The sequence below is a fragment of the Mchenga conophoros genome, linkage group LG1 (genome assembly GCF_057382185.1).
Source record: "Mchenga conophoros isolate Kocher_MC1m ecotype Shallow Benthic linkage group LG1, M_conophoros_male_GT1.1, whole genome shotgun sequence".
NCBI lineage: Eukaryota > Metazoa > Chordata > Actinopteri > Cichliformes > Cichlidae > Mchenga > Mchenga conophoros.
The window spans coordinates 41,620,745-41,635,898 of NC_140526.1; the positions used below are offsets into that span (position 1 = coordinate 41,620,745).

General features: G+C 41.7%; 2 protein-coding genes across 2 annotated transcripts; both read right to left on the reverse strand.

Annotated features, from left to right (window-relative positions):
- Window positions 1-1,092: 1,092 nt before the first annotated feature.
- Window positions 1,093-3,925, reverse strand: LOC146583880 (serine/threonine-protein kinase pim-1-like). Its single transcript, XM_085268042.1, has 7 exons — window positions 3,697-3,925; window positions 3,410-3,562; window positions 3,194-3,288; window positions 3,009-3,056; window positions 2,687-2,905; window positions 1,503-1,683; window positions 1,093-1,416 (listed from the first exon to the last, which is right to left on the reverse strand). Exons 1-7 carry the CDS (start codon window positions 3,923-3,925, stop codon window positions 1,214-1,216), a joined length of 1,128 nt encoding a protein of 375 aa, XP_085124168.1. The 3' UTR covers window positions 1,093-1,213.
- Window positions 3,926-8,235: 4,310 nt separating this feature from the next.
- Window positions 8,236-13,183, reverse strand: LOC146583881 (uncharacterized). The gene is made up of 6 exons (XM_085278758.1): window positions 12,656-13,183; window positions 12,508-12,531; window positions 12,024-12,277; window positions 10,900-11,016; window positions 10,704-10,825; window positions 8,236-10,612 (listed from the first exon to the last, which is right to left on the reverse strand). Exons 1-6 carry the CDS (start codon window positions 12,721-12,723, stop codon window positions 10,538-10,540), a joined length of 660 nt encoding a protein of 219 aa, XP_085134884.1. The 5' UTR covers window positions 12,724-13,183; the 3' UTR covers window positions 8,236-10,537.
- Window positions 13,184-15,154: the final 1,971 nt, after the last annotated feature.

The window sequence follows — 15,154 nt, forward strand, 5'->3', positions numbered from 1 at the left end:
TTGTGAGAAGATTATCTTCTTTTTTTTAACAGGCAACTGCAGCACAGATCATAATAAAATTGCTATTTGCTTGGGTATTACCTTCATGAATGACATCCATATTACTAGGAAGCAAATTCTGCATCTTCAAGTTAGGATTTTAAGGGGGATAAGGGGCGGGGACACCAACTGATGTGCAACTTCTACTAAAGCTTTAGCATCATACTAATGATTCTTGACGCCAGCGAGGCTGACAAAGTGGTGTAACAATTTGGTTTTTTTTAAAGATAGAATTTCCTATTACTGACATCATTTAGAAACTAGGGTTTGACTCCTGTGTGAGACCGTAATTTTCTTTATTTATGTAACTTTTGTTTTCACTGGCAGTTTAGTGTTAGGTTAGGACAAAAAACAAATTAGGAAGGTTAAAGACAGAACATTACTAGATTGTGGTTTTAATTAAAATGTAGCCTGTGACAATGCTGAACACATGACAAGCTACTTTAAGGCATATCACCCAATTTGTAATATTGCGAAACATTTCTGAAGGCAGACGAGTCATGCTGGCTGGGTCAGTGTCATTTTTGTTGTAATTGATGTCTGGTTTGTTCTGTTCCCTAGTGATGGGTAGGGATGGGTACCAGTATCTGACATAATCCTTGAAATAGTAATAACACAGTATCCTCAGCAAAGATGAACTAAACAAGTTTTATTTTAATGGAAGTTTACTTCAAGTCTTAGATTTTTACTGTTTTTTATTTGATTACTTTAAAGTATATGATTACATTTGAGTAATTAAATAAAGACAGTTTTGATGGAGCTCCTGAGCCAGCCCAAGCTCTCTATGAAGACGAGGAAAAACTCCCCTGGGGGGGCCAGATTGACGGGAAGAAACCTCGGGAAAGCCCATTCAAAGATAGATCCCCTTTCCTGGGATGGCTGGGGGGGTTACAGGAATTCCAAAACAGTGAAATTTAAAGTGGGCCAATTAAAAAAATTATTTCCTGAAAAAAAGAAAGGTAATTCATACATCACACATAAATGATAACGTCTGAATTGTGTGTGTTTGTGTGTGTGTGATAGGCTTATCTCAGCCAAGTGTGATGCTGTAGGTCCTCCAGCGTCGGCCGCGTCTCCGGGACTTTGGTTAAACACGCGTCCAAGAAATCCCGGCAGTCTGGAAAGAAAGGAAAGAGAAAAAACATGAAGATGATAGTTCCAGTGGTCCAAGCCATCAGTCAGTCTTGAAGTGTGACGTTTTCTTACTTTTGGACAGATGTCTTTTGAATTTCAGGCGCTTTTTGAGGAAGCTCGTGGTGTCAAAGTCCCCCGCATGAAGCGCTTCGTACAGAACCACTCCCATTTGCCATACCGTGGTGGGTCCACACCTGTAGCAACTGCGCCCGTACCACTCGGGAGGGGAGTAAATTTCTGTACCTAATAAACAGACACAATTGCAATTTCTTCTAAAACAAAAGGCGAAAACTGTGACATCTGTGAAGAGCAAGAGCAGAATATGTTACCATAGAAGAGGCGGTACTGCGACCGCTCCTTAAAAAAGCAGCTGAGTCCAAAGTCGATGATACGAACACGCGGTACATCTGAGCCGGTCTCAATTAGAATGTTCTCACTCTTGATGTCCCGGTGAAAGATGTGTTTATCCTCCAGGTGCTTCGCAGCATCAACCAGCTGCTTCAGAATGACCTGGAAATAGAGCAGGACGATATGACCAAAAATATTCATCACGATATACATTTGAAAAGTTGCGATAACGATATAACTGACGATATAACTGACACTAGACAAAATACTTTACAACTCCACAACTTTATTAGTGCAAAAAACCCCATCAATGTATTTTCACTTAAACAAGCAGCTGTTTTTTTATGTCCATTAAAGTTATATAAAAATGCAAATTCCTCGCTGACAGTTTAACCAAAAGGCATTTCCAGTGGAAACTGGCCGACATATCCTCAGCATAACCATGTATAATATCCACAAAACTTAAAAAGAGGTCATACACACACAATACGGTAATATCATGTTGAGGTGCAGTACGTATCACTCCGCGAGGCGCCTGCCTACGATAGCCGTAATGCTCCGACAATCCATCGAGCGGTGCGGCTTTGTAGCTTAGCAAAGTCGCCGTGCACATAAAACCGTTTCGAGGTCAGTAAACACAACCAGAGTTCATACATAAGGCACACGGGATTATAAGGGGCGCTGTCGACTTTCAGAAAATTCAAAGGATTGATTTTAAGTGCGCCGTATTTTCCATACAACACGGTAATAACGACGGCCTGCTAGCATGCGCTACCAAAAATTGTGCTTTGTTGTGTATCTGACGGACGAAAGCTAAACCAGTTCCACACCACTGAAGCTGCAGCATTTTTACAAACCAGTTCTGGTTCATCCGTTTCATTCAACGATCCACTTTTGCTCTTCTCTTTCTGCGTCACCGCCATGTGCATATGTAAACAAAGGCACTGCACATGCGCGTTTTACCCATATTCTATCGCCATATTTCATTTTCCTATCGTTGCCCAAAATTACACCGGTATTACCGTGAACGGTGTGATATAGCCCAGCCCTACCTGGAAACGATGAAAAAGACAATAACCAATCAATGGGTTAATGTTTCTCTAATACTCTGTGCTTTGATTGAATGATGTACAGTCTAAGACTCTTCTAAGGCAAGTCAACTTGCCTTGGCCTTGTCCTCTGGCAAAAATCCTCCATTTTCTTCTATGTATTTATCCAGGTCCACAGCGGGGACAGGTCTCTCCATCACCAGGATCAGCTCTCTACCAAAGTCAAACCACTCCAACAGAGACACTGGGGCTGATGTTTCCACTGATCCATCTGCTTCAGCTGCAAGCTTCAGCATGATGGCAACTTCCACCGACAGATTCTTCCCGTTGTCATCCTGAAATATTTTAACAAAGTGGATGATGAGGCACAGACGTTCCACAGGTGAACGCTGCATGCAATCCACTAATGTAAAAACAATGCAAGTCTTGCACATTTACCTTCACTTTGCAGTACACTTTCCCCTTTGGGATGTGTTTGATGGCCACCTAAAAGACACAGGGCATTGATGAGCATTTCCTCAGTATGACATAATTAAAGGTGTAAAACGGCATACGTCTCAGCTTACGATATTATCCCTTATCTGCATTACTGCCTGTCTCACTACCACCATCTGAACACTTACTGGTAAATGATCCTTTATGCGGTAGCCAGCAAACACTGCTCCGCATCCTCCTTCTCCAAGCCGGTGCTCCTCCACGTATCTCGCTTGGAAGTCTCCTAAACAGACAAACACAAATTGGGTTTTACTACAGCTGTCACACAAATTACTCTCTGCTGTACCCTAAATGTTCATTTTGCTCTTCACCTGAATATAAAAGCTAAGCTGCTTGCTACTTACGTTTCTGTTCAGCCACTGACTTTTTGGCATCAGTTTTGGTTTTGTCCTGGTCCACGTTCTTTTTCTTAGGTGGGTCCCTGGTGTCTCCCGCAGCTTTCCTTTTGCCAGCCTTTTTGTTTTTACTGCAGCTCTCTGAAATTTCTATGCTGCAGTCTGCAGATGTGGAAAACACCAAAAGCACGTCAGCTTATTAGATAATAGACACAAATATCTCCCAAACACTAATACCTTCAAACTAGCAACCAGATGTACACTTAATCTACCCCTCACTCAACTAATTAGCCTACCTTTACCAGTGTCCAACCAGGAAGATGCCTGCCCCTTGTCACCGCTCACATGGTCAAGACGTTTACGCTTTTTTGCTGTATTGGTTGTCCCTGCTTCATCTTGTTGGACCTTTAGCTTGACTCCCCTGACCACATGAGCATCTGAGCTGGTGGAAGGACCAGCCTGCTCAGTGACCCTCCTTCTTTTTATGGGGGTCGTTTTTTCAGGACTGGCCTTTCTTTTAGCCATCCTGCTCTTACAATCTATAAACAACAACAACAACAACACATTAGTGAAAAAGAGCGCTCGACATCAGGACTAGAAGGATTTTGATGTCACTGAATTCTAAATTAGTATTGCTTACAATATTACAAAAAGCCCACAACAAAATACAAAACCCCCACAACAAAATACAAAAAGCCCACAACAAAATACAAAACCCCCACAACAAATTACAAAAAGCCCACAACAAAATACAAAAAGCCCACAACAAAATACAAAAAGCCCACAACAAAATACAAAAAGCCCACAACAAAATACAAAACCCCCACAACAAATTACAAAAAGCCCACAACAAAATACAAAACCCCCACAACAAAATACAAAAAGCCCACAACAAATTACAAAAAGCCCACAACAAATTACAAAAAGCCCACAACAAAATACAAAAAGCCCACAACAAATTACAAAAAGCCCACAACAAATTACAAAAAGCCCACAACAAATTACAAAAAGCCCACAACAAAATACAAAACCCCCACAACAAATTACACAAAGCCCACAACAAAATACAAAACCCCCACAACAAAATACAAAACCCCCACAACAAAATACAAAACCCCCACAACAAATTACACAAAGCCCACAACAAAATACAAAACCCCCACAACAAAATACAAAACCCCCACAACAAAATACAAAAAGCCCACAACAAATTACAAAAAGCCCACAACAAAATACAAAAAGCCCACAACAAAATACAAAAAGCCCACAACAAAATACAAAACCCCCACAACAAATTACAAAAAGCCCACAACAAAATACAAAAAGCCCACAACAAAATACAAAACCCCCACAACAAAATACAAAACCCCCACAACAAAATACAAAACCCCCACAACAAAATACAAAAAGCCCACAACAAATTACAAAAAGCCCACAACAAAATACAAAAAGCCCACAACAAAATACAAAACCCCCACAACAAATTACAAAAAGCCCACAACAAAATACAAAACCCCCACAACAAATTACAAAAAGCCCACAACAAAATACAAAAAGCCCACAACAAAATACAAAAAGCCCACAACAAAATACAAAACCCCCACAACAAATTACAAAAAGCCCACAACAAAATACAAAACCCCCACAACAAAATACAAAAAGCCCACAACAAAATACAAAAAGCCCACAACAAAATACAAAACAACAACAACAAATTACAAAACCCCCACAACAAATTACAAAAAGCCCACAACAAATTACACAAAGCCCACAACAAATTACAAAAAGCCCACAACAAAATACAAAACCCCCACAACAAAATACAAAACCCCCACAACAAATTACAAAAAGCCCACAACAAATTACAAAAAGCCTACAACAAATTACAAAAAGCCCACAACAAATTACAAAAAGCCTACAACAAATTACAAAAAGCCCACAACAAATTACAAAAAGCCCACAACAAATTACAAAAAGCCCACAACAAAATAGAAAACCCCCACAACAAATTACACAAAGCCCACAACAAATTACAAAAAGCCCACAACAAATTACAAAAAGCCCACAACAAAATACAAAAAGCCTACAACAAATTACAAAAAGCCTACAACAAAATACAAAACCCCCACAACAAATTACACAAAGCCCACAACAAAATACAAAACCCCCACAACAAATTACACAAAGCCCACAACAAAATACAAAACCCCCACAACAAAATACAAAACCCCCACAACAAAATACAAAAAGCCCACAACAAAATACAAAACCCCCACAACAAATTACAAAAAGCCCCACAACAAATTACAAAACCCCCACAACAAAATACAAAAAGCCCACAACAAAATACAAAACCCCCACAACAAAATACAAAAAGCCCCACAACAAAATACAAAACCCCCACAACAAATTACAAAAAGCCCCACAACAAATTACAAAACCCCCACAACAAAATACAAAAAGCCCACAACAAATTACACAAAGCCCACAACAAAATACAAAACCCCCACAACAAAATACAAAACCCCCACAACAAAATACAAAACCCCCACAACAAATTACAAAACCCCCACAACAAAATACAAAAAGCCCACAACAAATTACAAAAAGCCTACAACAAAATACAAAACCCCCACAACAAAATACACAAAGCCCACAACAAAATACAAAACCCCCACAACAAATTACAAAACCCCCACAACAAAATACAAAAAGCCCACAACAAATTACACAAAGCCCACAACAAAATACAAAACCCCCACAACAAAATACAAAACCCCCACAACAAAATACAAAACCCCCACAACAAATTACAAAAAGCCCACAACAAATTACAAAAAGCCTACAACAAATTACAAAAAGCCTACAACAAATTACAAAAAGCCCACAACAAATTACAAAAAGCCCACAACAAAATAGAAAACCCCCACAACAAAATACAAAACCCCCACAACAAATTACAAAAAGCCCACAACAAATTACAAAAAGCCTACAACAAATTACAAAAAGCCTACAACAAATTACAAAAAGCCTACAACAAATTACAAAAAGCCCACAACAAATTACAAAAAGCCCACAACAAATTACAAAAAGCCTACAACAAATTACAAAAAGCCTACAACAAATTACAAAAAGCCCACAACAAATTACAAAAAGCCCACAACAAAATAGAAAACCCCCACAACAAAATACAAAACCCCCACAACAAATTACAAAAAGCCCACAACAAATTACAAAAAGCCTACAACAAATTACAAAAAGCCTACAACAAATTACAAAAAGCCTACAACAAATTACAAAAAGCCCACAACAAAATACAAAACCCCCACAACAAAATAGAAAACCCCCACAACAAATTACACAAAGCCCACAACAAATTACAAAAAGCCCACAACAAATTACAAAAAGCCTACAACAAATTACAAAAAGCCTACAACAAATTACACAAAGCCCACAACAAATTACAAAAAGCCCACAACAAATTACAAAAAGCCCACAACAAAATACAAAAAGCCTACAACAAATTACAAAAAGCCTACAACAAAATACAAAACCCCCACAACAAATTACACAAAGCCCACAACAAAATACAAAACCCCCACAACAAAATACAAAACCCCCACAACAAATTACACAAAGCCCACAACAAAATACAAAACCCCCACAACACGCCCACCCCCGTGACATCACGCTCCAAAGCCCTATTAGGCTAATCATTGTGTCACTTCCGGTATTTTAGACAATCCCTTTCCGTCAAGGATTTTTAATTTGTTGTGGGCTTTTTGTAATTTGTTGTGGTTTTTTTTTAATTTGTTGCGGTTTTTTAATTTGTTGCGATTTGCACTTCCCAGCCACCGTAGAACCAGTTTCACGAAACTTAGCAAGCAGTTTGCTGACTGTAGCATGGGAGATGGGTGGTCTCGTAGGGTGTCTTGCATTGAAATCTGCTGCAATGACCCGGTTACTGCGTTCACCAGATATCAACACAATTTCGATCCGCTCCTAACATGTTAACCTCTTCGACATATCAATGGCTGTGAACAAAGAGAAACTTGTAAACAACTCATGAAAGGATAACCAAGCACACCATTGGGCAGAGAGAGTGTTCGCCTGTGGCGCCAAACAGGCTAGGACCGCCACTGTCCCTGATAGTGGCTCCAGCGTACCACACGGTGATGGAGTTGAGGATGGACTCGATGATTGCAGTGTAGAATTGCATCATCGCCCGTGTTGGCAGGTTGAATTTCTTCAGCTCCCTCAGGAAGTACATCCTCTGCTATGGCATCATGGCCTTGCACTCATTTTTACAACTTTTTAATAGGAAAAAAAGATTAATTTTAATTTAAAAATGTTTTGACATTTGTGAAAATGGAATTTTTCCTGTATTCATTTTTTTTACATTTGTTTTGGTTTTTATTGCCTTTTGAGTCAAAAGTCTCCAGAGGCAGATGCTTGGTTTCCTGGTATTTCAAGACATTAATGCAATGGAAAGGGATTTAAAAAAAGAAAGAAAGGAAACAGTGGAAAGTGAATCTCACATGAAGCGGAGGAGCTCAGAGTTCTCTCACTAGTCTAAATATCTTCAGAAGTGAGTGCAGATAGTAGTGGGAACATTTACTCAAGTACTTAAAATACATAAAGTCTGTGTTTCAGGTAGGTGTTTCCATGTTATACTAGATTCTGCTATTGTCATGGTTGGCTGTGTGGCAGGCGAGCAGAAGCGGTGGACGCAAAAATGCAGGACTCTTGGAGACGGGAAGAAACTGAAAACGCAGCTTTATTGCTGGAAGAATGATTGACAAAATAAAACTTACAAAAGGAAAACAAGACTCTAAAGCGAGGTGCTGGAGGACTGGACATTACAAACACACAGCAGGTTGAAGGTACGACGCGACAGGGAGCCCAGGAAAACACAGGGCTTAAATACACAGGGGAGTAATTAGGGAATGGGCGGGAGGGAGGGAGACACAGCTGGGAGAAATCAGGCTAACGAGACAGGGGAGAGGTAAAACTGAACACACTGACATAAGACATGAACTTTCAAAGTAAAACAGGAAATAAGAAACAAATCACAAAACCGCAAACATGTTATGGCCCTGTCCATAATCTGTTTTGGTGGCTGTTGTTGTCTGTGCCTTTAAGTCTTTGCAGGTCCCGGAGTGGATGAGCTGACGGCTACTGATTGGTCCCCTGGCCATGTGATCTTCATTCAAATCCCTCACCAGCAGTTGTCCCGGGGCAGCCACTGACAGCAGCAGCAGACCTGACCCTGGCCTCCAAAACCTGAGACTTTTTTGGAGTTTTGTATATAGTGTGTACATTAGTTTTCATTGTAAATAGCACTGCAACAGAAGGGGTGAGCTGCCTTATTGTTTTTCCTTGCACTGTTTTCTCCTGTTTATTTCAGTTAGGGAGTTAGGTGTAGCGCTTGTCTTTTGTTTGATATTTGATTTCACATAGGGTTGTAGATAACACCTCCTCCTGACTTAGCTTGTTTTGTTTGTTATTTTGGCCTTTGTTCACCCCGGAGCTTCATTTTTGCAGTGCAGAAAAATAAATCACGATTCACTAAGAAATTGGTTTCCCTTTGTGTATGGTTTTGGGGACCAGGGCGGGGCAATTCTTTCAAACTTGTGTTGCGTTCCTGTACCCCTAGACTGGGGCGTAACATAAAGTGGGGGCTCGTCCTTTTTTTTTTTTTTCTTTTGCCATTCTTTTTGCTCATTGTATTTTGTGGGTTGTCTGCAGTTTTTGGTTGGCAGTTTTCTTGTAGTGTTGGGGGTGATCTAGTCACAATGACTTTTGATGTGGATGATTTTGCACTACAACCCACCGTGGATAAGTTGGATCGATGCACAAAGGCGGATTTGTTGTTGGTGGCAGATTTGTTTAATGTTAGTGTGCCTTTACATGCTAAAAAGGCAGAAATTAAGCAGTGCCTGACAGCTCAGCTGGTGGATAAGGGGGTATTTGCGGAGTCGAAACCTCGGCCGGTTGAGGCGACTGGAGGTTTGGTGGTGGATGCGGGAGCAGAAGCTGCTGCAACCATCCCAAAAGCTCCCAGTGGACGGGTGTCGCCAGGGGCGGAGGCTCCTGCTGCCATTCAGATCCCAAACGTTAGCCCAGCCGGACAATCAACAGGATTGGTTACGGAGGATCTTGGGCTCGCCCTTCGCCTGAAAGAGGTGGAGCTTGCGACTAAGTCCAAAGAAGTTGAGCTTATGCATCTCCGCATAAGGGCTATGGAGCTGGATCCTTCCCGGCAGCGCAATGTTACCTCTACCCCAGTGAGTAAAGTTGTGAGTAAATCTTCTGATTCACTCTCCTCTGACCAATTTGATGCAAGCAGGCAAATTGCTTTAGTGCCACCTTTCAGAGAAAGTGAGGTTGACTCTTACTTTAATGCCTTTGAACGCATCGCAACCACTTTGAAATGGCCCAAGGATGTGTGGAGTTTGTTGCTGCAGTGTAAATTGGTGGGGAAAGCACAGGAAGTGTGTGCGAGCTTGTCTATTGATGACAGCCTGGATTATGAAATTGTGAAATCCACTATTTTAAGGGCTTATGAGCTAGTTCCAGAGGCATATCGCCAGAGGTTTCGGTCGTGTGAAAAATCTGCCAACCAAACACATGTAGAGTTTGCCAGGGAGAAGACTCTCTTGTTTGATAAGTGGTTAGCTGCAAGTAAAGTGAAGGACTTTGCTCAGCTAAGAGAATTGGTCCTGCTGGAGGAATTCAAAACGTGTCTTCCAGAGAATGTTGTTGTATATATCAATGAGCAAAAGGTGGATTCGTTGTCTAAAGCTGCTGTTCTCGCAGATGAGTTTGTGTTGACCCATCGCGTTGCGTTTTCAGCTGTGCGCCGTGAATGTGCCCCGTTGTCGAAACCTGCGAGGAGTTTGAGGGTTTCTCCTAAGCGTCAAACGCGCCCTGATCAGGTCCGCATGACTGTCCGAGAATGCTTTTATTGCCATGATACTGGCCATCTCATTGCCAGTTGTCCGTCACTCCGTCGCAAAGAGCAAACTCACACATGGAAAAAGCCAAAAAACATTGGTTTTGTTCAGTCGGTTGCTACTCCTAATCCTATATACACTCTGCACAGTTATGTGTTAAAAATACAGTAGATCAGGTCCATCAGTCAGAAACGGAGCCTGGAGACGTCTGAGACAAAGCTTTTGTAGCTCTTTGTCGACGTTCCTCATAATATTTCTAAAAAAAGGGAAAAGTGAGAAAACAAACATCGTTAGGCCAACAGTGTGATTTTGTGTGCTGAATCGTGTATATGTATGTGCGTGCGCACCTGCAGGTTGTCGTAGTGTTTCTGGCTGCAGCAGTGGAGTTCCTTGGCGGTCTTCTCATTCAGGCAGAAAACAGAGCAGATGTTACAGAAAAATCCTGATTTAGGGACCACAAACTCCTGACCTGCAGAGAAGCAGAAACAGGAAGATTAGACAAGTATTAACAACACATTTGAATTTAGAGTGTGTGTGTCTGACCGATGGGGCTGTTAGGGTTGAACTGAGGCAGTCTGAAATCTGCTACAACACACGGAGACTGAGAGCGAGATCGCTTTGCCTCAGCTCCGACAAGCTCCCTCCTGCGTTTACCCACAACTGAAAATGAAAAGAGCGACACGTTAATCATCAACGAATCTGCTACAGGAGCCACTGGGTTTATAACATATTTAAACATTCAATTATAACTCAATAATAATTGAACAAATGATTTCGATTTACTTGAAAAGCTGAAACGTTCATCGGCCACTTTATTAGGTACACCTGTTTGACTGCTCATTAATGCGACTCTCTAATCAGCCAATCACATGGCAGCAACTTAGTGATTTAGGTATGTAGACATGGTCAGGTGACCTGCTGAAATTCAAACTGAGCATCAGAATGAAGAAGAAAAATAATTTAAGTCACTTAAACGTGGCATGTTTGCTGAGCTTAGCATTTCAAAAACTGCTGATGTGCTGGGATTTTCCCACAGAAGCATCTCTAGGGTTTACATAAAACCGTCTGAAACAGAAAATATCCAGTGAGTGGCAGTTCCCTGGAGGAAATGCATTTTTGAGTTTAGAGGAGAATGAAATAACTGCTTCACGCTGACCGGAAGGCCAGAGCAAGCCAAACAACCACTTATTACAATGCACAAGAGCATCTCTGAACGCACAGCACATCCAACACTGAAGCAGATGAGCTACAGCAGCAGAAGACCACACTGGGTTCGACTTCTCTAAGCTAAGAACGCAAAACTGAGGGTACAATTCACACAGGCTCAGCAACGCTGTAAAATAAAAACGCTGCCTGGTCTGTTGAATCTCAGTTTCTGCTGTGACATTAGGATGGTAGGGTCAGAAATCTTGGATCCATCCTGCCTTGTATCAAAATCTCAGGCTGGTGATGGTGTGGGACATAGTCATCGCACCAACGGAGCATTTCTTAAACACCACATATATAAAATATATTACTACCACCAGGCTGAATGTCTGTAGCACAGTGAGGAGCACAAATATGAGATCAGAGCCACAAAATATCACAACTTGTCTTTTTATATTCACTTTACTGTGTTTTGGCTGTCAGAGCGGTGTATTTTGCTGATTTAAAGCAGCTCTTTGTACCTTTAATGTCGGCCATGCTCCATCCATCATTCTCCTCTCCCTCCTGTGTCTCGTCATCAGGACACTTGGGCTCTGGCTGCTGTCCAGCAGGGGCGGCTGCAGCATCGGGCTGGGTCCCTGCTTCCTCCTCGGTCCTCTGGCTCTCCGCCTGGCAGTCACCTTTGGTCACTGCATCAGTCGATTCTGCGGTCTTCTTGGTTTTCATTTTGAGGTTGTCACCAGAGTCTTGCAGACGCTGTTTCAGGCTCTTCAAACTGAATTTAAAAGCAAAGATGCCAGTAGGTTACCACGAAAAGAGGTTTGTTGTCACAAAATGTTCATGTGAAATAAGAAATTCCATTTCAAATTCCTAATCTAGAGTTGCTTATATCTAAATCACATGCTGCTCTTTTTGCATCTTTGGGAACTGTTTACTACAGACGACCTTGAGGAGCGTATGGTATATTTGACTCTGCCACTAAAGCTGAAAAAGAAAGATACTCACGACTCAATACGTCCAGCTTTACTGCTATGAAGAGGAGAGAAAGAAGCACAAGGTCAGACAGACATGAAGACACTTTAAAGAAAATGAAGAAACACAGTGTAAAATAAATTTCCTCTTTTTCTCACTTCTGATCGTGGGACACACTTACCAAGCAGATAAATAGTCCTTGGTGACTTTGCTCTCCATCACCTGTGTTAATCCACCAGGTTCGGCCATCTCAATGCATATCTGAGAGAACAGAACGGATATTTGAGCAACACAGTGGTACTCAATGGGTGTGCTACAGGCACGATTTGTATTGTACAGGGCGATAAAGAATTTGTCCTGGCGAGTTTCTTTACTGCCCTGTACGATAGTACAAGGCAAAGAAAAAAAAAATCTTGGGGTTTTAAACTTGCAAATGGGAAATACGTGCAAACATATTTCTATACTTTTGCAAAGTTTTGATTGAACAATAAGAGAAACACTAAAAGAATAACTTAGCGCTGCCTCAAACTGCAGGGATCTCCCCTGCTCGATGGGCCAGGACAAAAGGCTGAACAGGTCATAAGATTACTACTTGGTTGAGAACTTGGTGCATTTCAGGCAGTCCTTCTTCACCAGTGTTTGCAAAGGCATGTGTAATTCAGATTGCCTGCCGCAGGGACTGTCTGTACATGGAATATTTAAACTTGCTCAACTCGTGTTAAAAAACCACAAAGTCTCCTTCAGACTCATTTAAAATGTTTCTCAATATGAAAAGAACAGCAGACACCATGACAAGCCTTGCAGCCTTCTGTAAAACATAAAACAGTTGCACGTGCTTATGAAATCGTACCCTGTTGGCAAGCGGCAAGAATCTGACAAAAGCAGCGATGGACGCCACCACTTCTATGATCATCATGACAAGGTCCACATTCTACCAGTGTTGGATTTGTCAAAATCTGGAAGCAAGAAAACTCACTAATGAAGAAACATCAGTGGCTGTCCTAGCTTCATTCAGCAAGAGCCCACAGCGACTCGCCGCATGTCACTGGCGAGTGGCATTAGTGGAACATCCCTTGGGCGGATATTAGCTACTCACAAATGGCACCCTTACAAACTCCAGCTACTGCAGCATCTCAGCGAGGATGACCCAGATCGGCCACAGAATTTGCAGAATGGGCAAAACAAAAATTGGAACAGGACCCTCAGGTCACGCAGAAGATTTTGTTCCGTGATGAGGCAAACTTTTATGTGAATGGTGAAGTTAACAAACAAAACCACCGCTATTGGTCTGACACTAACCCTCATTGGATGGATCCCTCCAAGACTGTTGGAACAACAAAAGTGATGGTTTGGTGTGGTATATGGGGTACAACGATAGTGGGTCCATTCTTCATCAATGGAAACCTCAAGGCCACTGGATATTTGAAATTGCTACATGATGATGTAGATGAACAGTTTCCTGGAAAGTGGATTGGTCGTCGTGGGCCAGTTGAATGGCCCCCAAAGTCTCCCGATCTGACCCCTTAGACTTTTATCTTTGGGGTCATCTGAAGGCAATTGTCTATGGTGTGAAGATACGAGATGTGCAGCACCTGAAACTACGGATACTGGATGCCTGTGCTGGCATTTCTCCTGCGGTGTTGCTATCAGTGTGTGAAGAGTGGGTGAAGAGGGTTGCATTGACAATCCAACACAATGGGCAGCACATTGAACACATCTTATAAGTGGCCAGAAACTTGTAAATAACTCATGAAAGAATAAAGTTACGTTGAAACCAAGCACACCATTGTTTTTCTTGTGACATTACCAATAAGTTTGATGTGTCACATGACCCTCTTCCTATTGAAGTTGTATCCAAGATGGCCGACTTCTAAATGGCCACCATGGTCACCACCCATCTTGAGGAGTTTGCCCCCTCACATATACTAATGTGCCACAAACAGTACTTTAATATCACCAACCATTCCCATGTTATTACAGTGTATCCATATAAATGGCCCACCCTGTATTTTCCAAGTCATCAGCATGCTGTGCTAGTTCCTCTACCCACTTCTTCAATGATTGGAGTTTGCCCAGGGTCACCGTCGTGACATCCGCCATAGCCAAGATCCGGGCGTCCGCTTCCTTTATGTGCGTCTCATGGTCCTCCAGTTGTTTCCCTTGTGCTTGTAAATAGCAGGGAGACCCGGCTCGAGTTTATCTTCAATGACTTCACAGTTACTTCCTGAATCACCTCACAAACTAATGGATGTGTTCCAATATTCAACTGTGCATCAGTTCCCATGCTAGTTCCCTCATTTGCCTCTCCGCTCTGCAAGTTGGGGTCCCCCACAGTGTTGGGTATTACAACTTTCCTTCACGGCATGTTGTCAGACTGTCCCAAAAAGTAGCTGCTAATGCTCATCCCAGGCTTACAGATAATGTCACTGTAGTAACTTGTAATAAATTGCATTTCTAAAGTTATGGGTGTAGAATCAGTGAACTGGTGTACTAGCACTCCCTAGTACAACCTCACTACAAGCTGCCATCTTGAAAACCAATGACCAATGGTCTTTTAAAACTACTTCAGCCTGAAATATAAATATCAAATATTATAGTTTTTGGATTTTACCCGTTAAAGAAGAAGAGTTTTGCCCTGTAAACACCATCAAAAATGAGCATCCCTACATAAGCCACTAAG